This window comes from Hemiscyllium ocellatum, chromosome 32, assembly GCF_020745735.1.
Source record: "Hemiscyllium ocellatum isolate sHemOce1 chromosome 32, sHemOce1.pat.X.cur, whole genome shotgun sequence".
In the NCBI taxonomy this organism is placed as follows: domain Eukaryota; kingdom Metazoa; phylum Chordata; class Chondrichthyes; order Orectolobiformes; family Hemiscylliidae; genus Hemiscyllium; species Hemiscyllium ocellatum.
The window spans coordinates 51335511-51361479 of record NC_083432.1 but is presented as its reverse complement, the minus strand read 5'-3'; the positions used below and the strand labels follow the sequence as shown (position 1 = coordinate 51361479).

The window sequence follows — 25969 nt, the reverse complement described above, 5'->3', positions numbered from 1 at the left end:
GGGAGGGAGAGTTAAAGTGTTGCGCCACGGGGTGGTTGGGTTGGTTGGTCCGGGCGTCCCAGAGGTGTTCTCTGAAGCGTTCCGCAAGTAAGCGGCCCGTCTCCCCAACCAACCCAACCACCCCGTGGCTCAACACTTTAACTCTCCCTCCCACTCCACCGAGGACATGCAGGTCCTTGGACTCCTCCACCGGCAGAACATAACAACACGACGGCTGGAGGAGGAGCACCTCATCTTCTGCCTGGGAACCCTCCAACCACAAGGAATGAACTCAGATTTCTCCAGTTTCCTCATTTCCCCTCCCCCCACCTTGTCTCAGTTGGTTCCCTCAACTCAGCACCGCCCTCCTAACCTGCAATCTTCTTCCTGACCTCTCCACCCCCACCCCACTCCGGCCTATCACCCTCACCTTGACCTCCTTCCACCTATCACATCTCCATCGCCCCTCCCCCAAGTCCCTCCTCCCTACCTTTTATCTTAGCCTGCCTGGCACACTCTCCTCATTCCTGATGAAGGGCTTATGCCCGAAACGTCGAATTTCCTATTCCTTGGATGCTGCCTAATCTGCTGTGCTTTAACCAGCAACACATTTTCAGCTGTGATCTCCAGCATCTGCAGACCTCATTTTTTACCCTCAAATTGGAGCTTGATCAAGGAACAGCTACTGCGTATCCTTGATATGTATATACCTTTCAGGCAGGGAGGAAGTGGTCGAGTGAGGGAACTGTGGTTTACTAAAGAAGTTGAATCTCTTGTCAAGAGGAAGAAGGAGACTTATGTATGGATCGGATCTGAAGGCTCAGTTAGGGTGCTTGAGAGTTACAGGTTAGCCAGGAAAGGACCTAAAGAGAGAGCTAAGAAGAGCCTGGAGGGGACGTGAAAAGTCGTCGGCAGGTAGAATCAAGGAAAACCCTAAAGCTTTCTTTAGGTATATCAAGAATAAAAGAATAACTAGAGTAAGATTAGGGCTAGTCAAGGACTGTAGTGGGAAGTTGTGTGTGGAGTCTGAGGAGATAGGAGAGACATTAAATGAATATTTTTTGTCAGTATTTACACAGGAAAATGACAATGTTGTCGAGGAGAATACTGAGACACAGGCTATTAGACTAGACCGGATTGAGATTCACAAGGAGGACGTGTTAGCAATTCTGGCAACTGTGAAAATAGAAAAGTCCCCTGGGCCGGATGGGATTTATCCTAGGATCTTTTGGGATGCGAGGGAGGAGATTGCAGAGCTTATGGCTTTTATCTTTATGTCGTCATTGTCTACAGGAATAGTTCCAGAGATTGGAGGATAGCAAATGTTGTCCCCTTGTTCAAGAAGGGGAGCAGAGACAATCCTGGTAATTATAGACCAGTGAGCCTTACTTTGGTTGTGGGTAAAGAGTTGGAAAGGATTATAAGAGATAGGACTTATAATCATTTAGAAAGGAATAATTTGATTAGGGATAGTCAACACAGCTTTGTGAAGGATAAGTTGTGCCTCACAAACCTTATTGAGTTTTTTGAGAAGGTGACCAAACAGGTGGATGAGGGTAAAGCAGTTGATGTGGTGCATATGGATTTCAGTAAGGTGTTTGATAAGGTTCCCCACGGTCGGCTATTGCACAAAATACAGAGGCATGGGATTGAGGGTGATTTAGAGATTTGGATCAGAAATTGGCTAGCTGAAAGAAGGCAGAGGGTTGCGGTTGATGGGAAATATTCATCCTGGAGTTCAGTTACTAGTGATTGAACCACAAGGATCCGTTTGTTCATTTTTATAAATGACCTGGAGATGAGGGTGGAGAAGGATGCGTTAGTAAATTTGCGGATGGACTAAAGTCCGTGGAGTAGTGGACAGTGCAGAAGGACGTTGCAGGTTACAGAGGGGCATAGATAAGTTGCAGAGCTGGGCTGAGAGGGGGCAAATGGAGTTTAATGCCAAAAAGTGTTAGGTGAATCACTTTGGAAGGAGTAACAGGAATACAGAGTACTGGGCTAATGGTAAGATTCTTGGTAATGTGGATAAGAAGAAAAATCTCGGTGTCCATGTACATAGATCCCTGAAAGTTGTTGCCCCGATTGATAAGGGTGTTTAGAAGGTTACGGTGCGTTAGCTTTTACTGGTAAAGGGATTGAGTTTCAGTGCCATGAGGTCATGTTGCAGCTGTACAAAACTCTGATATGGCCTCACTTGGAGTATTGTGTACAGTTCTGGTCGCCGCATTATATGAAGAATGTGGAAGCTTTGGAAAGGGTTCAGAGGAGATTTACCTGGATGTTGCCTGGTCTAGGAGGAAAGGTCTTTAGAGGAAAGACTGAGGGAGTTGAGGCTGTTTTCGTTAAAGAGAGGAAGGTTAAGAGGTGGCCTAATAGAGGCTTACAAGATGATCCGAAGATTAGATAGGGTGGACAGTGAGAGCAGTTTTCCTCAGATGGTGATGGCTAGCACGAGGGGATATAGCTTTAAATTAGATTACTTACAGTGTGGAAACAGGCCCTTCGGCCCAACAAGTCCACACCGACCCACCGAAGCGCAACCCACCCATACATTTGCCCCTTACCTAACACTACGGGCAATTTAGCATGGCCAATTCACCTGACCCGCACATCTTTGGACTGTGGGAGGAAACCGGAGCACCCGGAGGAAACCCACGTAGACACGGGGAGAATGTGCAAACTCCACACAGTCAGTCGCCTGAGTCAGGAATTGAACCCGGGTCTCTGGCGCTGTGAGGCAGCAGTGCTAACCACTGTGCCACCGTGCCGCCCAAATTGAGGAGTGTTCGATATGAGACAGATATCAGAGGTACGTACTTTACTCAGAGAGTAGTGGGGTCATGGAACACACTGCCTGCAAGGTAGTGGACTTGCCAACTTTAAGGGCATTTAAATGGTCATTGGATAAACATGTGGATGAAAATGGAATAGGGTAGATTAGATAGGCTTCAGATTAGTTTCACAGGTCGGTGCAACGTCGAGGGCCAAAAGGCCTGTACTGCTCCGGAATGTTCCATGTTGTAAGTTAAAATCCCCACCACACCACCCCCACCCCCACATAGCACCACCTTCACCATCTGACTGAGCTTGGGAACACCACTTGAGTGAACACCAATTACATAGTCTCACTCAGCACACATCCTGAGTAGGGAGACTCTAGGTCAGCCCACAGCAAAACCCCAAAACACAGCCAAGCCTTGGCCAAATGGTTAAAATTTTCTCCAGGATCCAGGCTGACAAGCCATTGTCGTTGCTGCTGGCATGTGGACTCGAGGCAGCAAAAGAGTCCCACTGAATGGATTAATAGAACTCAAGCTGATATCCAGGAAAGTGCACACCCTGCAAAGTTCACTACATCTGATTTGGAACAGTTAAATTGCTTAGCAACATCCAAATCTGAATCACTCAAAACAAATGTCTGGTTAAATGGTCACCTAGTTCTAGTGAAGGTCGATACCAGCGCAGTCGTTTCAGTGATCACAGAATTGGTCTTTAACAAAATTCACTCTGGACTCCAATCCTTAAGGTTGCGCAAGACCTTGGCTAGACGAAGAACCTATACTGGGAACCTTTACAGCTTAATGGTACGATTTCAGTTCCAGTCTCTTATGAGAAGCAGCTGGTTCAGTTACCACTGATTGTAGTAAAAGGCTTGAGTCCAGACTCGATGGGGAGAACTTGGGTTGAGAAAGATTCATCTTGATGGGCTCCATATTTATCGATTAGAAACTGGTTGCCTGAATGAAGTCCTAATTAAATACACAGAAGTTTTTCAAAAATGTCTTGGGACTATCAAAGGAGCCAAGGCCACCTTGCCTGTTGACCAGGAAGTAATTCCATGGTTCTGCAAGGCCTATCCAGTGCCATTTGCCTTACAGGCAAAAATAGAGGCAGAAATCAGGAGGCTGGAAAACAAAGGGATCATCAAACCGGTGCAGTTTGCAGAAAGGGCAGCATCGGTCGTACTGATTGTCAAGCTCAATGGGTCAGTTGGCCACTTTTCCCAGCTGGATAAATCCCAATTCCTCACATAGAGGACTGTCCTTCATGAAACTGGACATGAGCAATGCTTACCTGCAATTGCAATTAGATGACTGGTAGGCAAGTTGTTGAAGAGGATAATGAGGATCAGGATCAACCAATATTTGGATAGTCGAGGTCTGATTAGGGATAGTCAGTGTGGATTTGTGCGTGGTAAGTCTGAACAAACTTTTAGAATTTTTCAAAGAGTTAACCAAGAGAATAGATGAGGGTAGGGCAGTGGATGTTGTCTTTAATGACTTTAGTAAGGCCTTTCACAAGGTCCCACACGGCAGGCTAGTCATTAAGGTTCGGTTGCAAGGGATCCAGGGAGAACTAGCTAATTTAATTCAAAACTGGCTCAATGGTAGGAAGCAGAGGGTGATGGTTGAAGGTTGTTTCTCAGACTGGAGGCCTGTGACTGGTGGTGTGCCACAGGGTGTCAGTGTTGAGACCTTTGTTATCTGATATTTACATAAATGATCTGAATGTGAATGTACAAAACATGATTAGTAAGTTTGCGGACAATACAAAATTAGGCGGTATTGTTGATAGCGAGAAGGTTTTCAAACATTACAGAGGGATCTTGATCAGATGGGCAAGTGGACTGAGGATTGGTAAATGCAACTTAATACAGGTAAGTGTGAGGTATTACACTTTGGTAAGTCAAAACAAAGTAGGATTTATACAGTAAATGGTAAGGTCCAGAGGAGTAGCAGAAAGCATAGGGGACTGTCAAAGAATACTGGACCAGCCGCTATCTCTGGACGAGCTGACCAAGGCCCTCGAGTCCTTCGAAAAGAATAAAACTCCCGGAAGCGACAGCTTACCGGTCGAGCTCTATTCTGCTCTGTGGGACTTGATTGGCCAGGACCTGCTGGAGGTGTATGTCAGTATGCTTCAGGCAGGTGCCATGAGTGAATCCATGAGGAAAGACATCATCACCCTCATCCACAAGCAGAAGGGGGAGAGGGAGGAACTCAAAAATTGGAGACCAATCACACTGTTGAATGCGGATTACAAAATCCTGTCAAAGGTAATTGCCAACCAGGTCAGGTCTGCTCTGGGGTTGGTGATTCACCCTGACCAAACCTGTGCTGTGCCGGGCAGGAAGATCGCTGAGAGTCTCGCACTCCTCAGGGATATGATCACCTACGTGCAGGACGGAGGGTTGGATGCCTGCCTGATCAGCCTGGTCCAGGAGAAAGCCTTTGACAGGATATCACACATGTATATGAGAGATGTTCTCTCCAAAATGGGCTTTGGGGAGGGAATCTGCAATTGGATCAGACTGCTCTACATCAACATTGTCAGTGCAGTCTCAATCAATGGGTGGGAATCAGATAGCTTCCCAGTCAGATCTGGAGTCAGGCAGGGCTGCCCTCTCTCTCCTGCCTTGTTTGTGTGCTACATAGAGCCATTTGCCAAGTCCATCAGGAAGGATGCGAGCCTGAGAGGGTTGACTACTCCTGGCAGCAGGGGCCTGCAGGTTAAGGCCTCCCTGTACATGGATGACATTGCCGTTTTCTGCTCGGATCCACTGTTCGTGCGCAGACTCATGTGCATTCGTGACCAGTTCGAACGGGCGTCGGGGGCCAAGGTAAACCGAGGCAAGAGCGAGGCCATGCTCTTCGGGAACTGGGCCGACCAATCCTCGATCCCCGTCACCGTCAGGACCGACCACCTGAAGGTGCTGGGTATTTGGTTCGGGGGGGCTGGGGGGTGCGCCAAGTCTTGGGAGGAGCGTATCAGTAAAGTGAGGCAGAAACTGGGCAGATGGAAGCTACGGTCGCTCTCCATCGCGGGAAAAAATCTGGTCATCAGGTGTGAGGCACTATCATTGCTGTTGTACGTGGCACAGGTCTGGCCTGTTCCCAGAACCTGTGCCGCTGCAGTCACCCGGGCCATCTTCCAGTTTATATGGAGTTCAAAGATGGACCAGGTCTGAAGGGACTCGCTGTACAAAGATCTGGGCAACGGGGGAAAAATACACCCAATGCCCCCCTCCCCCTGATGGCCACCTTTGTGTGTGGCTGCATCAAGCTGTGCGTGGATCCCCGGTACGCAAACACCAAGTGTCACAACGTACTGAGGTTCTACCTGTCCCCGGTGTTGCGAAGGATGGGCCTGGCCTCGCTGCCGCGGAACGCTCCGAATAGTTGGACAGTTCCGTATCACCTGTCCTTCGTGGAGAAGTTTATGAAGAAAAACACCTTTGACCACAAGTCCATCAGGAAGTGGTCAGCACGTAGTATCCTTGAGACCCTTCGGGAAAAGGAGAGGGCGGATCCTATCGAGCGGTTCCCTGGGCAGACTGTCAAAGCCATTTGGCAGAATGCCTCATCGCCAGAACTTTCCAACAAGCACCAAGACATGGCTTGGCTGGTGGTGAGAAGGGCTCTGCCTGTGAGATCCTTTATGCACGCCCGGACTCTCAGCCGCACCGCACGCTGCCCTCGAAGCGGCTGCGGGGGGGACGAGACTGTCACACACCTCCTTCTGGAATGTGCCTATGCAGAGGAAGTCTGGAGAGGAATGTAGTGATGTTTGTCGAGGTTCGTCCCGAGCAGCGCCGTGACGCGGGACTCCGTGCTCTACAGTCTGTTCTCTGGGACGCACACCGACACGAACATCAACTGCGCCTGGAGGATCATCAACTCGGTGAAGGACGCTCTCTGGGTGGTCCGAAACCGGTTGATCTTCCAGCTGAAGGAGCTGACCCCGATTGAGTGTTGCAGACTGGCACATTCCAAGGTCCAGGACTATGTGCTGAGGGATGCGCTGAAGCTTGGGGCAGCTGCCACCAAGGCGCGGTGGGGAAAGATCACCGTGTAACATCTGCCTGTCTAAAGAAGAACAGGGGGCCCACCCAGTCATTTGGGCTCCACTGACGCCTCAGCTCAATATATGGGCATATGAGTGAGAAATGTACAGACCTGTATATAACAATGATAATTTCTGATCTGTGTATGTAAATGTTGACATATGTATGGCATAACTGGAGAGGTGAGCGGAGAAGTGGCAAATGGAGTTCAATCCAGGCGAATGTGAAATAATGCATTTTGAGAAGTCTAATTCTAGAATGAATTATACAGTAAACGGAAGAGCCTTGGGAAAGTTGATGAGCAGAGGGATCTGGGAGTTCAGGCCCATAGTACCCTGAAGGTTGCTGTACAAGTGGATAGAGTGGTCAAGAAGACATATGGTATGTTTTCCTTCATCGGACGGGGTATTGAGTATAAGAACTGGCAAGTCATGTTAAAATTGTATAAGACATTGGTTCGGCCGCATTTAGAATATTGTGTACAGTTCTGGGTGCCACATTACCAAAAGGATGTGGACGCTTTGGAGAGGGTGCAGAGAAGGTTTACAAGGATGTTGCCTGGTATGGAAAGTGCTAGCTATGAAAACAGGTTGAGTAGGTTAGGATTGTTTTCATTAGAAAAAAAGAGATTGAGGGGGGACCTGATTGAGGTTTACAAAATCATGAAGGATATAGACAGGGTGGATGGAGACAAGCTTTTCCCAGGGTGAAGGATTCAATAACCTTCACTTGTTGGAAGATAAAGTGAGGGCGATCAAAGGTGCCCTGGCTCCCACATCTGTTGCTGAGCTTAGGTCTTTTAGAGTCATAGAGTCATAGAGATGTACAGCATGGAAATAGACCCTTCGTCCAACCCATCCATGCTGACCAGATATCCCAACACAATCTAGTCCCACCTGCCATCACCCGGCCCATATCCCTCCAAACCCTTCCTATTCATATACCCATCCAAATGCCTCTTAAATGTTGCAATTGTACCAGCCTCCACCACATCCTCTGGCAGCTCATTCCATACACGTACCACCCTCTGTGTGAAAAAGTTGCCCCTTAGGTTTCTTTTATATCTTTCCCCCCCTCACCCTAAACCTATGCCCTCTAGTTCTGGACTCCCCGACCCCAGGGAAAAGACTTTGCCTATTTATCCTATCCATACCACTCATAATTTTGTAAACCTCTATAAGGTTACCCCTCAGCCTCCGACCCTCCAGGGAAAACAGCCCCAGCCTGTTCAGCCTCTCCCTGTAGCTCAGATCCTCCAACCCTGGCAACATCCTTGTAAATCTTTTCTGAACCCTTTCAAGTTTCACAACATCTTTCCAATAGGAAGGAGACCAGAACTGCACGCAGTATTCCAACAGTGGCCTAACCAATGTCCTGTACAGCCGCAACATGACCTCCCAACCCTTGTACTCAATACTCTGACCAAGAAAGGAAAGCATACCAAACACCTTCTTCACTATCCTATCTACCTGCGACTCCACTTTCAAGGAGCTTTGAACCTGCACTCCCAGGTCTCTTTGTTCAGCAACACTCCCTAGGACCTTACCATTAAGTGTAAAAGTCCTGCTAAGATTTGCTTTTCCAAAATGCAGCACCTCGCATTTATCTGAATTAAACTCCATCTGCCACTTCTCAGCCCATTGGCCCATCTGGTCCAGATCCTGTTGTAATCTAAGGTAACCTTCTTTGCTGTCCATTACACCTACAATTTTGGTGTTATCTGCAAACTCACTAACTGTACCTCTTATGCTCGCATCCAAATCATTTATGACAAAAAGTAGAGGGCCCAGCACCGATCCTTGTAGCACTCCACTGGTCACAGGCCTCCAGACTGAAAAACAACCTTCCACCACCACCCTCTGTCTTCTACCTTTGAGCCAGTTCTGTATCCAAATGGCTAGTTCTCCCTGTATTCCATGAGATCTAACCTTGCTAATCAGTCTCCCATGGGGAACTTTATTGAACACCTTACTGAAGTCCATATAGATCACATCTGCTGCTCTGCTCTCATTAATCTTCTTTGTTACTTCTTCAAAAAACTCAATCAAGTTTGTGAGACATGATTTCCCACGCACAAAGCCATGTTGACTATCCCAAATCAGTCCTTGCCTTTCCAAATACATGTACATCCTGTCCCTCAGGATTCCCTCCAACAACTTGCCCACCATTGAGGTCAGGCTCACTGGTCTATAGTTCCCTGGCTTGTCCTTACCGCCTTTCTTAAACAGTGACACCACGTTAGCCAACCTCCAGTCTTTCCGGCACCTCGCCTGTGACTATCGATGATACAAATATCTCAGCGAGAGGCCCAGCAATCACTTCTCTAGCTTCCCATAGAGTTCTCGGGTACACCTAATCAGGTCCTGGGGATTTATCCACTTTTAACTGTCCCATGACAGTTATCCTCTGTTATCTGGACATTTTCCAAATGTCACCATCTATTTCCCTACGGTCTATATCTTCCATATCCTTTTCCACAGTAAATACTAATGCAATATATTCATTTAGTATCTCCCCCATTTTCTGTGGCTCCACACAAAGACCGCCTTGCTGATCTTTGAGGGGCCATGTTCTCTCCCTAGTTACCCTTTTGTCCTTAATAAATTTGTAAAAACCTTTTGGATTCTCCTTAATTCTATTAGCTAAAGCTATCTCATGTCCCCGTTTTGCCCTTCTGATTTCCCTCTTAAGTATACTCCTATTTTCTTTATACTCTTCTAAAGATTCACTCGATCTATCCTGTCTATACCTGACATATGCTTCCTTCTTTTTCTTAACCAAACCCTCAATTTCTTTATTCATCCAGCATTCCCTATATTTCTTTGGGTTGGTGAATTATTACAGAAAGCTCATACGTAACCTGACCTCCATCCTGGCCCCCTTACATCTGCTATTGAAAAAGGGTCAGCCTTGGAAATGGTCTCAGCCAAGATGCAGCCTTTAGGGAAGTAAAGGAACAGCTATCCTCACTATCATTGTGTAAGGTGTTGGCACACTATAATCACCAGTGGGATGTGATGCTGACATGTGAAGCCTCCCTATTTATTTTTGGGATAGTATTGACTCACAGATGGCCCAATGGAGAGGAATGCCTGATAGTGTATGCTTCCCTGACTTTGGTTAATGCAAGCACAAATACGCCCTGATACCTAAGGATGGCTTGTCAGTCACCTTTAATGTGAGAAAGTTCCAGCAATACCTTTATGAATGGACATTTGTAACAGTAACGGACCACAAACCCCTCCTGGAGCTACTTAAAGAGGGCAGGGCTGTGTTGTCCATAGCTTCAGATCTAGTTCATTCTGTGCGTACAATTACAAGTTGGAACATCATCCTGGAGGCCAATGTGGATGCCGAGAGCTGCCTCCCACTGGCAGATACACCACTGGTGGTATCACCACGGGAAAAGTCCGTTCAGATTTTAAACTTTCTGGACACCCTTGCAGTCATCCCTGACAATATCAGACTGTGGACAAAAAAAAATCCCATCCTGACGAAACTAAAACAACTGGTGATGGGGGAGACAAAAGGGCCATCACAACCAGAATTGAAACTTTCTGACCCAGCAGGACCTGATCATTGTAGAAGGCAGCATATTGTTAGGGGGAGCAAGAGTGATTGTCCTGAGCAATGGTCACTACCAGATACTGGCTGAACTCCACCAGAGTTACCCAGGGCTTTCCAAAATGAAGACGTTGGCAAAAAGTTGTCTGGTGGCCAAGATTAGATGTGACATAGCCATGTTGGTTGGGCAGTGCCCAGACTGTCAACAAGGGTAAAACTTACTGCCAGCAGCTCCCTACATTCGTGAGAATTGTCGGGTAAACCCTAGACTTGATTACACTTCACCTATGCAGTTCCTTTCATGGGCTGTATATTTTTAATCATTGTGGACAGCCATTCAAAATGGTTGGACGTGCATAGGGTTCATTTGTCAAACACAGGGTGATGATTCAAAAGTTGCTAGCATCTTTTGTGATGCACAGGCTCCCAAAGGTGTTTGTCACAGACAATGGGCCATCATTTAAGAGCAGGGAATTTGAATATTTCTTAAAGACAAATGGCATTTGGCATGTAAGGACAGCTCCATACCATCATCAATCATCCTATGGTTTGGTGGAAAGACTTTGACACCAGGCTTAAAGAAACAGCCTATAGCCTCACTCAATACCAAACTGTCCCACTTTCTATTGATTATAGGACCATCCCTCACACAACTACAGGGACATAGAACATAGAACAATACAGCGTAGAACAGGCTCTTCGGCCCTCAGTCTTGCACTGACCTGTGAACTACTCCCAGCTCATCCCCCTACACTATCCCATTACCATCCATGTGCTTGTCCAAGGATTGATTAAATCTCCCTAATGTGGCTGAGTTAACTACATTAGCAGGTAGGACATTCCACACCCTTACCACTCTCTGAGTAAAGAACCTGTCACTGACATCTGTCTTAAATCTATCACCCCTCAATTTGTAGTTATGCCCTCTTGTACAAGTTGATGTCATCATCCTCGGAAAGAGACTTTCAATGTCTACCTTATCTACTCTTCTGATCAAAGAGGATTAGATAATCCTCTGACAGCTCCAGCAGAGTGGCTAAAGGGGAGAAGACTCCACAATGGGTTAAATCTGATCTTCCCAGACCCTGGAAGAGGGAAGGGTGAAATGGCATCAGGAAGTCAAGACTCCTCTAAGGGACAGAGGCAGTTTATTTCAGGGATGCAGGTTGGTGTCGAAACTATGGGGATGGCCTTGAATGGCCAAGAGGCATGGTCAACACAAGGTCAGGTTCTGTGACTGATAAAGTTCAGATTGGAAAGGTGGTGTGAACAAGCAATGGACTAGATGAAAGCTGCAACCTGACATACTGGGCAGAATCAAAGCATACCTGGCCCCTCAGAACATAAGACAAAGCTGTCAGAACTTATCGTTAACCCCCCCACAGCGAGCATCAAAGAAACCTCTGAGGAAGAGATGGACACCGCAGAAGTCGCAGCTTCAAAGCCATTACTACCTGAAAAAGAGGAAGAGTTTCTGTCATTCACTGTGGGTGCCAAATACGGCTGCAGTCCTGTATATACCGCCAGTATCTGAGGCAGCGTTGGAGAAACTAGACCTGGTGCAAAAACATCTCAGGAAAAGCTGCAGAAAAATGATTGGGCCTATTTCCCTGATTTAGAGGGGGAGGAATGTACTGGTTGGAATGAGGTCAGTCAGGTGGATCCCATAGAATATGAGTCCCTGATTGGTGCTGTTAACCTGGTCTAATCAGGTAGCCCTGTTTGGCAGATATAAACAGAAATTTATATCTGCCAAACACACAGCAACACTGCAGCCCAGCCCCTCACTTACAGCAACACTGCAGCCCAGCCCCTCGCTTACAGCAACACTGCAGCCCAGCCCCTCACACACAGCAACACTGCAGCCCAGCCCCTCACTTACAGCAGCACTGCAGCCCAGCCCCTCACACATGGCAACACTGCAGCCCAGCCCCTCACACACAGCAACACTGCAGCCCAGCCCCTCACACGCAGCAACACTGCAGCCCAGCCCCTCACACGCAGCAACATTGCAGCCCAGCCCCTCACTTACAGCAACACTGCAGCCCAGCCCCTCACACACAGCAACACTGCAGCCCAGCCCCTCACACACAGCAACACTGCAGCCCAGCCCCTCATATGCAGCAACACTGCAGCCCAGCCCCTCACTTACAGCAGCACTGCAGCCCAGCCCCTCACACATGGCAACACTGCAGCCCAGCCCCTCACACACAGCAACACTGCAGCCCAGCCCCTCACACGCAGCAACACTGCAGCCCAGCCCCTCACACGCAGCAACACTGCAGCCCAGCCCCTCATATGCAGCAACACTGCAGCCCAGCCCCTCATATGCAGCAACACTGCACCTCAGCCCCTCACTTACAGCAACACTGCAGCCCAGTCCCTCACACGCAGCAACACTGCAGCCCAGCTCCTCACATGCAGCAACACAGCAGCCCAGCCCCTCACACGCAGCAACACTGCAGCCCAGCCCCTCACACGTAGCAACACTGCAGCCCAGTCCCTCACACGCAGCAACACTGCAGCCCAGCTCCTCACACGCAGCAACACTGCAGCCCAGCCCCTCACACGCAGCAACACTGCAGCCCAGCCCCTCACAAGCAGCAATACTGCAGCCCAGCCCCTCATATGCAGCAACACTGCAGCCCAGCCCCTCACACACACCAACACTGCAGCCCAGCCCCTCACACGCAGCAACACTGCAGCCCAGCTCCTCACACACAGCAACACTGCAGCCCAGCCCCTCACACACAGTAACACTGCAGTTCAGCCCCTCACACTCAGTGACATTGCAAGCTAGACTCTCAGAATCTTGGGTTTAATAAGTCCCTATCCTATCCCAAACTAATTTCAGGTAAAGGTGGGGAGGAGCCGGTTCCACCAAATTATGTTGCCTTCCCGTCTCCAGGTCGTCAAAGTTTTGTCCACATTTTCAAAACATAACAATCTTAAAAGCTCATTAACTGTAACAATGTGGGATGAATTGAACTGGCTGAAGACTAGTCTCTATGATGCTGGATCTATGGTGGAGGCTGGGATGGATCATCTGAACCTTCAGGCTGAAGAGTATTGTACATGGTCAGCCTTGTCTGGTACAGTAATGTAGTGGGCTCCCTGCGGTTGGAGAGGGGTCACTTGTGGAGTAAGCCCCTCTTGAAACCAGTGATTGCAACAACAGCAGCTGGAGTTATTGTGGAACAAATCTGTCTGTTAGTGTTTTAGATTTTGACAAAGACGCCCATTCCTTTAATCAGTGAGAGTCAACCCTGGAGAGGGCTCACTTCCATCCCAGAAACAGGAAACGGTTTCCTGTTTGTTTAAACTGTTATTTCAGTGACCACACCAGCCGGAAACTGGAGAAAAATTACCAGAGATTTATCTGCTGAACACAATAAAGGTGAGCAGTTGGATTTCTGTTAACAATAAGGAGTAAATAAATGAACATTATCAACTTTGAGGAAATTAAATATCATCAGAGACTCTCCGAGCTGTTTAATTTGGACACGATTGTCATGTGAATCTGCTCAGGGAAAGGCCACTGACAGAGGAAACTAATTTGATTCAGAGACACTCCCTGATATTAGGCCATTCATGAAAGACTGAGTGAGAATGTGATTCACGCCACCCTTGCTAGCCTAGCTCCTTCATCCAATGTGTCTCTCCCTCACCCCATTCCCATCCCCATCCCCCTCTGCAAAAGTGTAGAAGTAGGCCATTCAGCCCATCGAGTCCGCTCTGCCATTCATTCAGATTGTGGCTGATCTGATAATCTTCAACCTCACTCTCTTGCCTTTTTCCCATTCCCCTCGATTCCCTTCCTAATTAAAAACCTGTCTATCTCAGCCTTGAATATTTGCACAAGTTAAGGGAGTGGGCAAATACTTGCCAGATGCAATATCATATGGATAAATGTCAAGTTTGGAGCAAAAACAGGCAAGTGAATTATTACTTAAATAGCTGTAAAGTGAGAAAGATAGGGATGTGGAATGAATCTTGGGTGTCCTTGTTCACCAGTCGCTGGAAGTAAGTGTGCAGGGACAGCAGGTGGTAAAGAGGGCAAATTGTGTGATAGTGAGAGGAGTCAAATATAGGAACAAGGCTATCTTACTGCAATTATACAGGGAATTGGTGGTACCACACCTGGGGTACTCTGTGTAGTTTTGGTCAGTGTACCCGAGGAAGGATATTCTGGCTATAGAGGGAGTGCAACAAAGATTTACCGATCGATTCCTGCTGGTGAGACTGAAATATGGACAGAGGTTGAATCAATTAGAATTATTTCACTGGAGTTCAGAATATTGTGGGAGTGGGGGGAGATCTCATAGAAACTTAGTACAATTCTAAAGAGACTAGTCAGGATAGATACAGGTATGATGTTCCTGATGGCGGCAGAGTCCAGAATCGGGGTCACAGTCTAAGAACACAGCGTCAGCTGTTTTAGACTGAGCAGAGGAGAAATAGCTTCACCCAGAGAGTGGTGAGTCGGTGGAATTCACTGCCTTGGAAAGCAGTCGAGGACAACACATTGTACGATTTCAAGTGTATTTGGATTAAGCACTTGGGGCTAATGGGATCAAACGATATTGGGAGGACAGCAGGAATGGGTTATTGAGTTGGATGATCAGCCACAATCATAATGAGTAGTGGAGCTGGCCGGAGCGCTGAACACACTCTTGCTGTTACTTTGCATGTTTCTCAACTAAATATATTTATTTCCTCAGCCTCAACAGCCCCAGTGGATTCACTCCCATCTGAGAGAAGAAATTCCTCCTCATAAGCAACCACTCATTCTAAGATAATGCCCTCTGGTCCTCAACTCTCCCACAGGGAGATCTATTTCTGCCCCCCTAAGTCCCCCTAAGAATCAGTGTGTTTCAATAGCGTTATCTCTCATTCTTGTAAACTCCAATGAGTACATTTCAATGTCTCTTCATAAGACTATCCCTCCATTCCCAGTATCAGTCTAGTAAGCCTTCTCTGGACTAACTCCAAACACAGTTTAAATTTCCTTAGTAAAAGACCCAAAAGTATTCATAAGATTCCAACTGGGATTTGACTAGTGCCTTGTATAGTTTTAGAAAATCCTCTTTCTATCCTTTATCCATGTGAATATACGGCTTCCAACACCTTGGGCTCTTATGCAGAAGCCTTTAGTTTTATCAATGCAGTTAAGGGATAAACATTGACTCAGGCCATGAGAGAGGACTTACAGAGAAAGGATTCAAGGTTTGTGCGAAGATTTGTAGCTCGGGTGCTCGTTGTTGTGGTTCTGTTCGCCGAACTGGAAGTTTTTGTTGCAAATGTTTCGTCTCCTGGCTGTGCGACATCATCAGTGCTTTGGAGTCTCCTGCGAAGCGCTTCTTTGATGTTTCTTCCGGTATTTATAGTGGTCTGTCCTTGCCGCTTCTGGGTGTCAGTTTCAGCTGTCCGCTGTAGTGGTTGGTATATTGGGTCCAGGTCGATGTGTTTGTTGATGGATGCCATGCCTCTAGGAATTCCCTGGCTGTTCTGTGTCTGGCTTGCCCTATGATAGTAGTGTTTTTCCAGTCGAATTCATGTTGCTTGTTGTCTGCGTGTGTGGCTACTAGGGATAGCTGGTCGTGTCGTTTCGTGGCTAGTTGATGTTCATGTATGCGGATTGTTAGCTGTCTTCCTGTTTGTCCTATATAGTGTTTTGTGCAGTCCTTGCATGGTATTTTGTAAACTACATTAGTTTTGCTCATGTCGGGTATCGGGTCCTTCGTTCTAGTGAGTTGTTGTCTGAGCGTGGCTGTTGGTTTGTGTGCCGTTATGAGTCCTAAGGGTCACAGTAGTCTGGCTGTCAGTTCTGAAACGCTCCTGATGTATGGTAGTGTGGCTAGTCCTTTTGATTGTGGCATGTCCTCGTTCCGTGGTCTGTCTCTTAGGCATCTGTTGATAAAGTTGCGCGGGTATCCGTTTTTGGCGAATACCTTGTATAGGTGTTCCTCTTCCTCCTTTTGCAGTTCTAGTGTACTGCAGTGTGTTGTGGCCCTTTTGAATAGTGTCCTGATGCAGTTCTGAACTACAACAGAAACTGAAACACCTGGTCAGCGGATCCAAACACTCCATACAATCAACACAGGAATTCTTGGACGTCATCAGGAATACACACATAGACAAAGAAGAAACCATGATCTCATTCGACGTAACGGCACTGTTCACTTCGATTGACAAAACCCTAGCCAGAGAAACAATAGCCAACCTACTGGACATACAGAACAGAAAACAGGAGGCGGAACCTATCAACAAAGACAGCATACTGAAACTACTGGACTTGTGCCTCACTACACACTTTACATTCAACACCAGATATACGAACAAATCAACGGAACACCCATGGGATCACCAATCTCGGGACTCATAGCAGAGGCAGTTATGCAAAGGTTAGAACAAACAGCCCTACCACAAATTCAACCCAAACTCTGGGTCAGATATGTCGATGACACGTTTGTAATAATCAAAAACATGGAAATAGAAAATACACACCGGATCATCAACGCCACACTCACAGGAATCCGATTCACGAGAGAAGAAGAAAAGGACAGCCAACTCCCATTCCTAGACGTGATAGTACAGAGAACACCGAACAGAGAATTCACCACAAGGGTACACAGGAAAACAACACACACAGACCAAGTCCTAAACTATGAAAGTAACCACCCCAACACTCACAAATGAAGCTGCATCAGGACACTATTCAAAAGGGCCAAAACACACTGCAGTACACCAGAACTGCAAAAAGAGGAAGAGGAACACCTATACAAGGTATTCGCCAAAAACGGATACCCGCGCAACTTTATCAACAGATGCCTAAGAGACAGACCACGGAACGAGGACATGCCACAACCAAAAGGACTAGCCACACTACCATACATCAGGAGCGTTTCAGAACTGACAGCCAGACTACTGCGACCCTTAGGACTCATAACGGCACACAAACCAACAGCCACGCTCAGACAACAACTCACTAGAACAAAGGACCCGATACCCGACATGAGCAAAACTAATGTAGTTTACAAAATACCATGCAAGGACTGCACAAAACACTATATAGGACAAACAGGAAGACAGCTAACAATCCGCATACATGAACATCAACTAGCCACGAAACGACACGACCAGCTATCCCTAGTAGCCACACACGCAGACAACAAGCAACATGAATTCGACTGGGAAAACACTACTATCATAGGGCAAGCCAGACAGAGAACAGCCAGGGAATTCCTAGAGGCATGGCATTCATCCACAAATTCCATCAACAAACACATCGACCTGGACCCAATATACCAACCACTACAGCGGACAGCTGAAACTGACACCCGGAAGCGGCAAGGACAGACCACTATAAATACCTGAAGAAACATCAAAGAAGCGCTTCGCAGGAGACTCCAAAGCACTGGTGATGTCGCCTAGCCAGGGGACGAAACGTTTGCAACAAAAACTTCCAGCTTGGCGAACAGAACCCCAACAGAGAAAGGATTATTCAAATATGTCAATTAATTCTTTCTTTTTTTTGGGCCTGGACTTTATTTATTTATTCATGAAATGTAGGTCTCACTGGCTGGGTCAGTGTTTATTACCTGTCCCTAATTGCCCCTTGACAAGGTGATGGTGAGCTGCCTTCTTGAATCGCTGCAGTCCTTGTGCTATAAGCAGACCCACAAAGTCCTTCGGGAGGAAATTCCGGGATTCTGACCAATGATACTGAAGGAACGGTGATATATTTCTAAGTCAGGATGGTGGGGAGATTGGAGGGGAACTTACAGGGGCTGGTGTCCCCATGTGATGGGAACATTATCAGTGAATGATCATTCTTCTCTTGCCGGACAGCAACACGCCTGCTATTTCCTGTTCTCAGAACTGTGATCGAGTTTGTTTTAAATTCATTCCTCAGTCAGAGGCAGGAGAGATCACAGCCATGGTGTTCTGCTTTTATACCATTGCCTCCTGTAGACTGATTCTGGCTCTTCTGTTGGCACCAGGTAAGTACCTGAATAACCAAGTCTGCCTTGAGCAAATGAGGCACATCAAATGTTACATTTGGAAATGGGGCAATGGACTAATAGGTAGATAACGTTCACATTTCTTGCTCCTATATTCTCCAGTTTAGACCCGTTTTGTGATCTGATGATGCACATTTCAGGTCCAGTGAGGTCAATTCATTAACTTTTTGATCAGGATTCCAGGGAGGTTCCTCCTGATCTGGGGTCTTGGTTTCCCTGTTTTAAAGAGAATGGAGGATTTCCCCGGAACCGTCTCACACTGGGCTCAGTGTCCAGTACATGCTGCACAAAAGGATGGTGCAAACAAGCAAGAAAAAATTTAAAAGCACTTTGATTAAGAAGTTGACAGGGAAATCATTGCAGAACCGTAAGCGAATAGTACAAATTATTAAATCAGATTCAAAAGATTCAGCACAAACAACAAACTGGAGCTTCCTGTGCTTTGGGATTCATGACCCTGCTGCCTTCTGCTTGAATTCTATTTTACAGATTCCAAAAGGAATGTTTAGATTCTGTCGCTCACAACCCTACATACAAATCTTTTTGTGTGATTTAGCATAATTTTCTGTTTATCTGTGAGTGCTGTGTTTATTTGGGGGTGCTGTGTTTATTTGGGGGTGCTGTGTTTATTTGGGGGTGTTGTGTTTATCTGCAGGTGCAATGTTTATCTGTTGGAGGTTATCTTTAAAGAGTTAAGATTGTCTGGGAAGGGACGTGTTTGACACAAAGTAGGAACCACAGCTTTTTGGAATGGGTTTAGACACAAAGGAATTCCTTTAACACTGGAGAAAATTATGAGATCTGAATTTGACATGAACTGTGATAAGTTAAAAACTCAAAGAGGAAGCATTGACAAAGGGAGAGACCAACAGAAGGATAGACGGACAGAAGGATCAATAGACAGAGGGATGACCAACAGAGAGGTAGACCAACAGGCAGAGGGAGAGACAGACAACAAGATGGGCAGAGAGATGAAAGGGGAGATTGAATGCAGTTGGAGATTCTAAGTTGTTTGGAGTGAATGCTGAGCTCACCAACATGAATCTGAAAACGTTGGGAATGTAACAGTCCAGGATGAGAAAATTATGTTGTTGGAATCTCACAAGGAAAGTGTTCAACAAGAGGTTTTCAAATCTCAGAAGCTCAGAGGGTTACATTTCCATTTGACGGATAAGTTCTGGTCCATTTGGTCAGGCTCCTGGTACACCGAAGGAAAGTTTCTCATTGGCTTGGAGCAGTGAGCAATATTTCAACATTGTCTAAGGGTCATCCAGTCTGAAACTGCAGCAGGAACAGGAAGCTGCTTTTAATGAGTTGACAAAGACTTAGGGCAGTTTCCAAAGTAAAACAACATTTCCTGTTTTCAGAAAAATGCTGATATTTCCATCTGATTCTTCTCAGGATCCGTCAGGAGCTATGACCCTAGTTGTCCCCCAACATCAACTAATCTTGGTCTGTCTGTGACTCCCCATGGTGATGGCCTACATCCCCACATTGATCTCTCCCACCTAACAATACTCCACCCAGCCCTCCCAGACCCTATGGTCCCTCCTTCCTATATCACCCTCCCTATCTCACCATTTCAGCAGCTCGGTCGACAGCCTGAAGAAGGGTTACACCCGAAATATTGACTTCTCCACCTCCTGATGCTGCCTGGCTTGCTGTGTTCTTCCAGCCTCCTGCTTGTCTAGCTTGGTATACAGCAACAATGTGAGGGCCAGGCTCTGGGTTCGCCATGGTTTAAATACCACGGAGTTTGAGCAAAGTCACAAGTGCAGTTAATGGTGGGCTTTCTGTCTTGCTCACCCATGTTCTCTGTCTAACTCCCTCAGTCAGCCTCACTGTTCCATTGTTACTCTCATCATGTCCTGCTCCTTGCTCCAACTACTACTCTCCAGTCCTTGTCTTTCACTCAAAGTGGCTATGATCCCATTGTTATATCACTGATGAAAATGAAGTAATGTTTTTTTGTTTGGCATGGTTGTAACATTATTTTAGACTTTTATTGTTTAATTATGGTTGAAATGTTATAAGTAAATATTTAAAAGTGATATCTCCCCTTGTATTCTCAGCTTTCACTAGAAGTATGACCAGCAACACCACCCTGTACCAGTTTAACCCAACCAAGGAACCAGGCTCCACTTTAACACCAGGATCTCATCTCAGTCTCGAATCACAGCCAGGATCCACAATGAAATACAAAGAGGAGACAAATCACAGTCAAGTGGGTGAGTCGAGTCTGACATCAGCTTCTGGAATCAAACCTTCCCTGCACCTAATGTGCAACGACTGGAAACTGTTGCTTTAACCAGACAAGGCAAGTTACATAGTTCTGGAACTGGCAGAGAACAATCATAAATCCCTATAATGTGGAAGCAGGCCAATCGGCCCTTTGAGTCCACACTGACCCTTTGAACAACCAGACATCACCCAACCCCCCAATACCCCAGTAACACTGCATTTCCCATGGGAAATCCACCTAACCTGCAGACAGACACAGGGAGAATGTGCAAACTCCACACGAACAGTCGCCTGAGGCTGAAACAAACCCAGGTCCCTGGTGCTGTGAGGCAGCAGTGCTAACCACTGAGCCACCAAGCTCTCACACATCATGCTACCCAAAGAGGGAGAATAATATTTGCTTCAATTGAAGATGATTCATTGATCTCCTGTGATCTTTGGATCTAAACAGATGCTTCCACCATAACACCTGTAATCATAGCAAAATCCCAGAAACATGAGAGACAAATGGTCTCTAAATTTAGTTTAGAATTTTGATGAAGGGTTTAATATTAGTGAAGCAAATGAAAGATCCTCTATTATTGCTTCAGTCCTGTTATAAGATTACCTTCAATCTCATAGTGATGATGTCACTCTGAGTAATTCACAGTGTCGAGATAATGTTCTGCAGCCATGGGTTCAAAGTCCACCTTGATTAAAAATGTTGGTTAAATGACTTACTGTTTAAACCATCTGGTTCACCAATGTCCTTAGGAAAGGTAAGTGCTCTCCTTACCTGGTCTGGATCTGTGTGCAATTCTAGACTTCACAGCAATGTGATTAACTCCCTCTGAAATAGCCCCAGGGTCAAGTCAGTAATGCCCAAACTGTATGAATGAAACAAAAGTGTAGACAAAATCTAGTTTCAGTATCTCCTTCCAAACTCCTGCAGAAATCCTTTCATACAATAATATTAGCTGCTACAAGGAAGTTTAAACTTTAACTCAGATATACATTTTAAACAGCTGAAACTTACTGATTTTATTTTATGATTTGGACTGGGGTGCACAAAGTTAAAAATCACACAACACCGAAATCTAGTGCTTCCAATTAAACCTGTTGGACTATAACCTGGTGCTGTGTGATTTTTAACTTTGATTTAGTATTCTTTGATATCCATAAATTCTGCTCCAATTGATTCTTCCTTTTTTTACTTTCAATTCATGCTCAACATTTTATCAAGTTAGTTCCGTTTGACTTGCTCAGTGGATGGATAACTGTTCTATCTCTATGTCCCTTTTTACCATTTGCTATTTGTGACCCTGCACCATCATGATGAATTATCCTACACAACCTCCTCATGAACCCTCTTCAGTATTTTGGAACATATACCATCTGCTCGGTGACATTCCAGTTCATAGCACCTTCATCCTCTTCAGACAGCTTTCTTACAATACCTAATGGTACCTAATGCTGTCTTTGGAGCATATGCAAACTGACAGCGTTGTTAAGAAGAGAGCTCTGTGATTTGAACACAGCTCCCTTGACCTTCGGGGTAATAATGCTCATGGATGTAATGGAAGCCACTATCGAGAAAGCAGTGAACCGTTATGTAGGTGGAGATTAAACCTCAGTCTCTCCTGATAGAGGTATGAAAGACATGAGAAAACATTTGAATCAGACAATATGTTCATGATGGATTAAAAGCCAGCCTCTCTCTCATCCTCAACACTGTCAGATGGTGACTCAGTTACATTTCCTTCTCTCTGTTGGTTGGATTTCCTGAAGGAGAGGGTGAGGGTTACAATTTTATTTTCTCAAGATCCACTGAACTATAATAGCTGTAATATCTTTCTGTTTATTCAAGTCCTAGGCAGCCTCATGGAATTTCTCTTCAATGTGAGTTACGAATATTGTGGTAAACCTTTTGAAAAAAGCATTCAGAACACTGGGCAACTGCAGTGGTGTAGCTGGACAGCAATTGCAAGGTAAGAAATTAGGAAAATAAAATTCCATATAATATTAAACTACACATTATTTAAATCACAACACTGTACAGAGTACTGTGTAAATGTATCAGGCTAACTCACTGTAACTATACCGAGTCACTGTTTATTCAGCAGGGTAAGGGTCACTCACTGTGTAACTGTATAGAGTCAGAGTTCATTCAGCAGGGTAAGGGTCACTCACTATGTAACTGTATAGAGTCAGAGTTCATTCAGCAGGGTAAGGGTCACTCACTGTGTAACTGTATAGAGTCAGAGTTCATTCAGCAGGGTAAGGGTCACTCACTATGTAACTGTATAGAGTCAGAGTTCATTCAGCAGGGTAAGGGTCACTCACTGTGTAACTGTACAGAGTCAGTGTTTATTCAACAGGGTAAGGGTCACTCTCTGTGGAATACTGGTTTATAAACTAATCTCTTATCTTTTTCCTTCAGCTTTTACAATAACCTGACAGTGTGCTCAGAATTTATAATGGAGTACTATGGATCCTATTGGCCAAATGAAGCTGGTGAAAAGTTACTAATTCTGATGCACGATCATTACTTTAAGGACTGCATCTTGGAAGAGGTTCCCACTCTGAGCGACCCTCCCGAAAACATTGTGCTCGGCCTGATCATGGTTCCAATCAGCATCATTCCCATCATTGTAACGCTGGTCGTCTGGTGCAACAAAAACACTGAGGCTAATGCCAAAAAGTAGATGCAGATATTACATTTAACCCTGCTTATAGTTCACTTTATCCGTCTGAACCCCTGCTTTCCATTCTCATATGCAACCCATAAATATTTCCTGTGGCAATTGCTGCTGTAACACGTTTCTCTGTTCAATTAAATTATCCCTCCATCCCCTCAAACATTCTGCAGCATTTCAGCAGAGCTAACTTTCTGCAAACTCTGATCCTGAGAAATGTTCACTGCTGACTTGGGCTCACAATCCATAATCTCAACAGCCAGCTTTATGTCTCTATCCCCTCTCTCAACCTCATACTCTTTATCCAATGTCCATTCTTTGATGCACTGTAATTTTGTCTAATTCAATATCAAAAAAGTAGAATTCATTGACTTCAGTCCCTCACTGACTTAAACTCTGTGACCTGATCACCGACTCCACCCTCCCCAACCTCTGCCTTGGGCTGACCAAACTCTTTTGTCTGCCTTTGAGCTTAGCTCCTGTTTACACATTAACTCCATCGCTGTAAATGCCTATTTTCACTACCTTACCACCATTGGCCTCCACCCCAGCCTCTGCTCATCCTCATCAATAATCTTTGTTCCCTCAAGACCTGACTATTCCAATGTGGCCAGACTCACATTGGCCATCCTCCATAAACCTAACTTTACCTAATCTTCTGCGTAGTCACACCAGGTCCTATTTATCCATCTTGTCTGTGCTTACTGATTTATGCTGAACAAGCTTTTGGTCCTTGAGGTATAAAATTTTGTCAAATTGTGTTAAATCTCTCCATGGCATCATCCTCACTTCTCCATCAGGTCCTACCACCCTATAGCCATAACCAGCTGCCTTAACACAAAAACCTTTGAGCAAATGGCCTGTGGTTTACTTCCCTGTACTTTGTTCCTTATTCCTTCTCAACCTGAAAGTTGAAAAACTCCTGTGAATTTAATTGACTCCTCCACCCCCTTCATCACCTTCTCTTTGATTGAGCAGCATGTCCTACTCTTTGGATCTTAGTTTGTTTTTTTAATTTCTCACTCTGTAGCACATTAGGCTTTTAATTAAAGATGCTATATAAATTCAAGGATGTTGATGTTGTTGGTGGGAATCTCTTGAAAAATGGATCTTTATTCTTCTGTGGATCTGATTATTTATTCACAAATGAATAAATGAGAACAATCCCCTGAACTCTCAGCTACTCTTTTCCTGACCTTCTGTGATGAGAATTTGACTTGATCTGATGTACTTCTCAGGGTGTGGCTGTGGAAGTGCTGACTGTAGACGTGACAGGAACACAAGATATTTCCAAATCCAACACCAGTCAGGGTTTCCCTATGACCTGGAGGAGGCAGCATATATATTCTATAGAGTAACTGGATATATGTGTCTCTGCTTTACTCCATCTAGATGCTAAACAGTTTAACAGGCGCAGTAGGCAGTAAAAAAGATAAAATGTATGTTAGCCTCCGTAGCAAGAGGATTCAAGTCCAGGAGCAAGGATATCTTGCTGTAATTATGGAAGGCCTTGGTGAGGCCACACCTGGAATATTGTGTGCAGTTTAAGAATAAGAGTTAAATTTTTAGTACTGGGATGAGGAGAAATGTCTTCACCCAGAAAGTGGTGAGCCGGTAGAATTCACTACCACGGGAAACAGTTGAGGCTAAGACATTGTATTTTCTGGAATGTGGTGGATTTAGTTCTTGTTGTTAAAGTGGGGACGGACAGGATTGGGTTATTAAGCTTGATGATCTGCCGTGATCCTATTGAATTGAAGAGCAAACACAAGGGGCTGAAGGGCCTCCTCCTGCTCCTGAAATCACGTTTCTGTGCAAAACTCAACATGCTCCCAGCCTTCCCAGGGGCTGATGTCATTTTAATTTGTTTTTATTTTGCTCCATGGAGCTTTGCTGCACTATCCAAACACCTTCCCCTTTGTGTTCCCTGGCTGCACTCTCCCTCACTTCTGCTAAACTGTCACATTAAACCTCCCACTGAACCTTGCCAAATCACTTTTTCAATGTGAATCCATTTTAACAACTCCAAGTGAAGGAAATTCCCATTTCCAACAAAAAACAGAATAGCAGGAAATAAGCACAGCTTTCAGTATCCAAAGATTTAAGGTTGATGAAATACTCATCAATATATCAAATAAATATTAAAATTGATGTTCTTAAAGTACAGTATTTGTAAAGATGTTGTTTAATGAAGTCATGTAGCTCTCCGGTTAAGCTCTCAGTGTTCCCCACTGTCTGATGACTCACTGTGTCTCCCTCCTGCCTCCTCACTGCCAGTGCTGGACCCTGTGTTCCATTGGCAGATGCCCCTGACACTGGTTGGAGATGGGGAGCTGCAGGTATCACCCATGGAGACTCATTGGGGAGGGCGGCCTCCAAAAGGTGTTGAAGCCTCTTGTGCCAAACCCATTCCCACCAAATCCAGGAGAGACGGAGAAACAAGCAACACTGGACAGAAACTGACTCGCTTGCCTTTGGTTTCTTCCTTCAAGTGCAGCCTCAGAGTCCCGTCTGCCATCCACTCAAACATAACAAAGGAACTGTCCCCTATCAAACACACCCAGGACAGGGACAGCACAGGATTAGATACAGAGTAAAACTCCCTCTGCACTTTCTCCCCCATCCCAGGGACAGGGACA

At 45.7% G+C, this 25969-nt stretch overlaps 2 protein-coding genes across 3 annotated transcripts in view; one reads left to right on the top strand and one right to left on the bottom strand.

The window, feature by feature from the left end:
- Positions 1–18007, bottom strand: part of ezh1 (enhancer of zeste 1 polycomb repressive complex 2 subunit) — a 57048-nt gene extending 39041 nt beyond the window's left edge. The window contains exon 1 of the mRNA XM_060849007.1: positions 17992–18007. The gene's annotated coding sequence lies outside the window, so the exon portion shown is untranslated. The remainder of the gene's footprint in view (positions 1–17991) is intronic.
- On the top strand, positions 4535–24399 carry ramp2 (receptor (G protein-coupled) activity modifying protein 2). Of its 2 annotated transcripts, none has more exons than XM_060849013.1 (4): positions 4535–4639; positions 20487–20642; positions 22502–22622; positions 23075–24399. In XM_060849013.1, the coding sequence occupies exons 1-4, from the start codon at positions 4624–4626 to the stop codon at positions 23337–23339; spliced, it is 558 nt and encodes a 185-aa protein (XP_060704996.1). In that variant the 5' UTR covers positions 4535–4623; the 3' UTR covers positions 23340–24399. The 2 variants fall into 2 exon arrangements, with proteins under 2 accessions (XP_060704996.1, XP_060704995.1); XM_060849012.1 differs by lacking the exon at positions 4535–4639 and adding an exon at positions 18151–18393.
- Positions 24400–25969: the final 1570 nt, after the last annotated feature.

Bases quoted from the DNA above. Each gene is read 5' to 3' on its own strand.
- ramp2 (XM_060849012.1), top strand. From the start codon at position 18,216: ATGATCATTCTTCTCTTGCCGGACAGCAACACGCCTGCTATTTCCTGT. The intron at 18,394-20,486 runs GTAAGTACCTGA...TTGTATTCTCAG, and splicing joins GGCTCTTCTGTTGGCACCAG to CTTTCACTAGAAGTATGACC. The intron at 20,643-22,501 runs GTGAGTCGAGTC...TGTTTATTCAAG, and splicing joins GACAAATCACAGTCAAGTGG to TCCTAGGCAGCCTCATGGAA.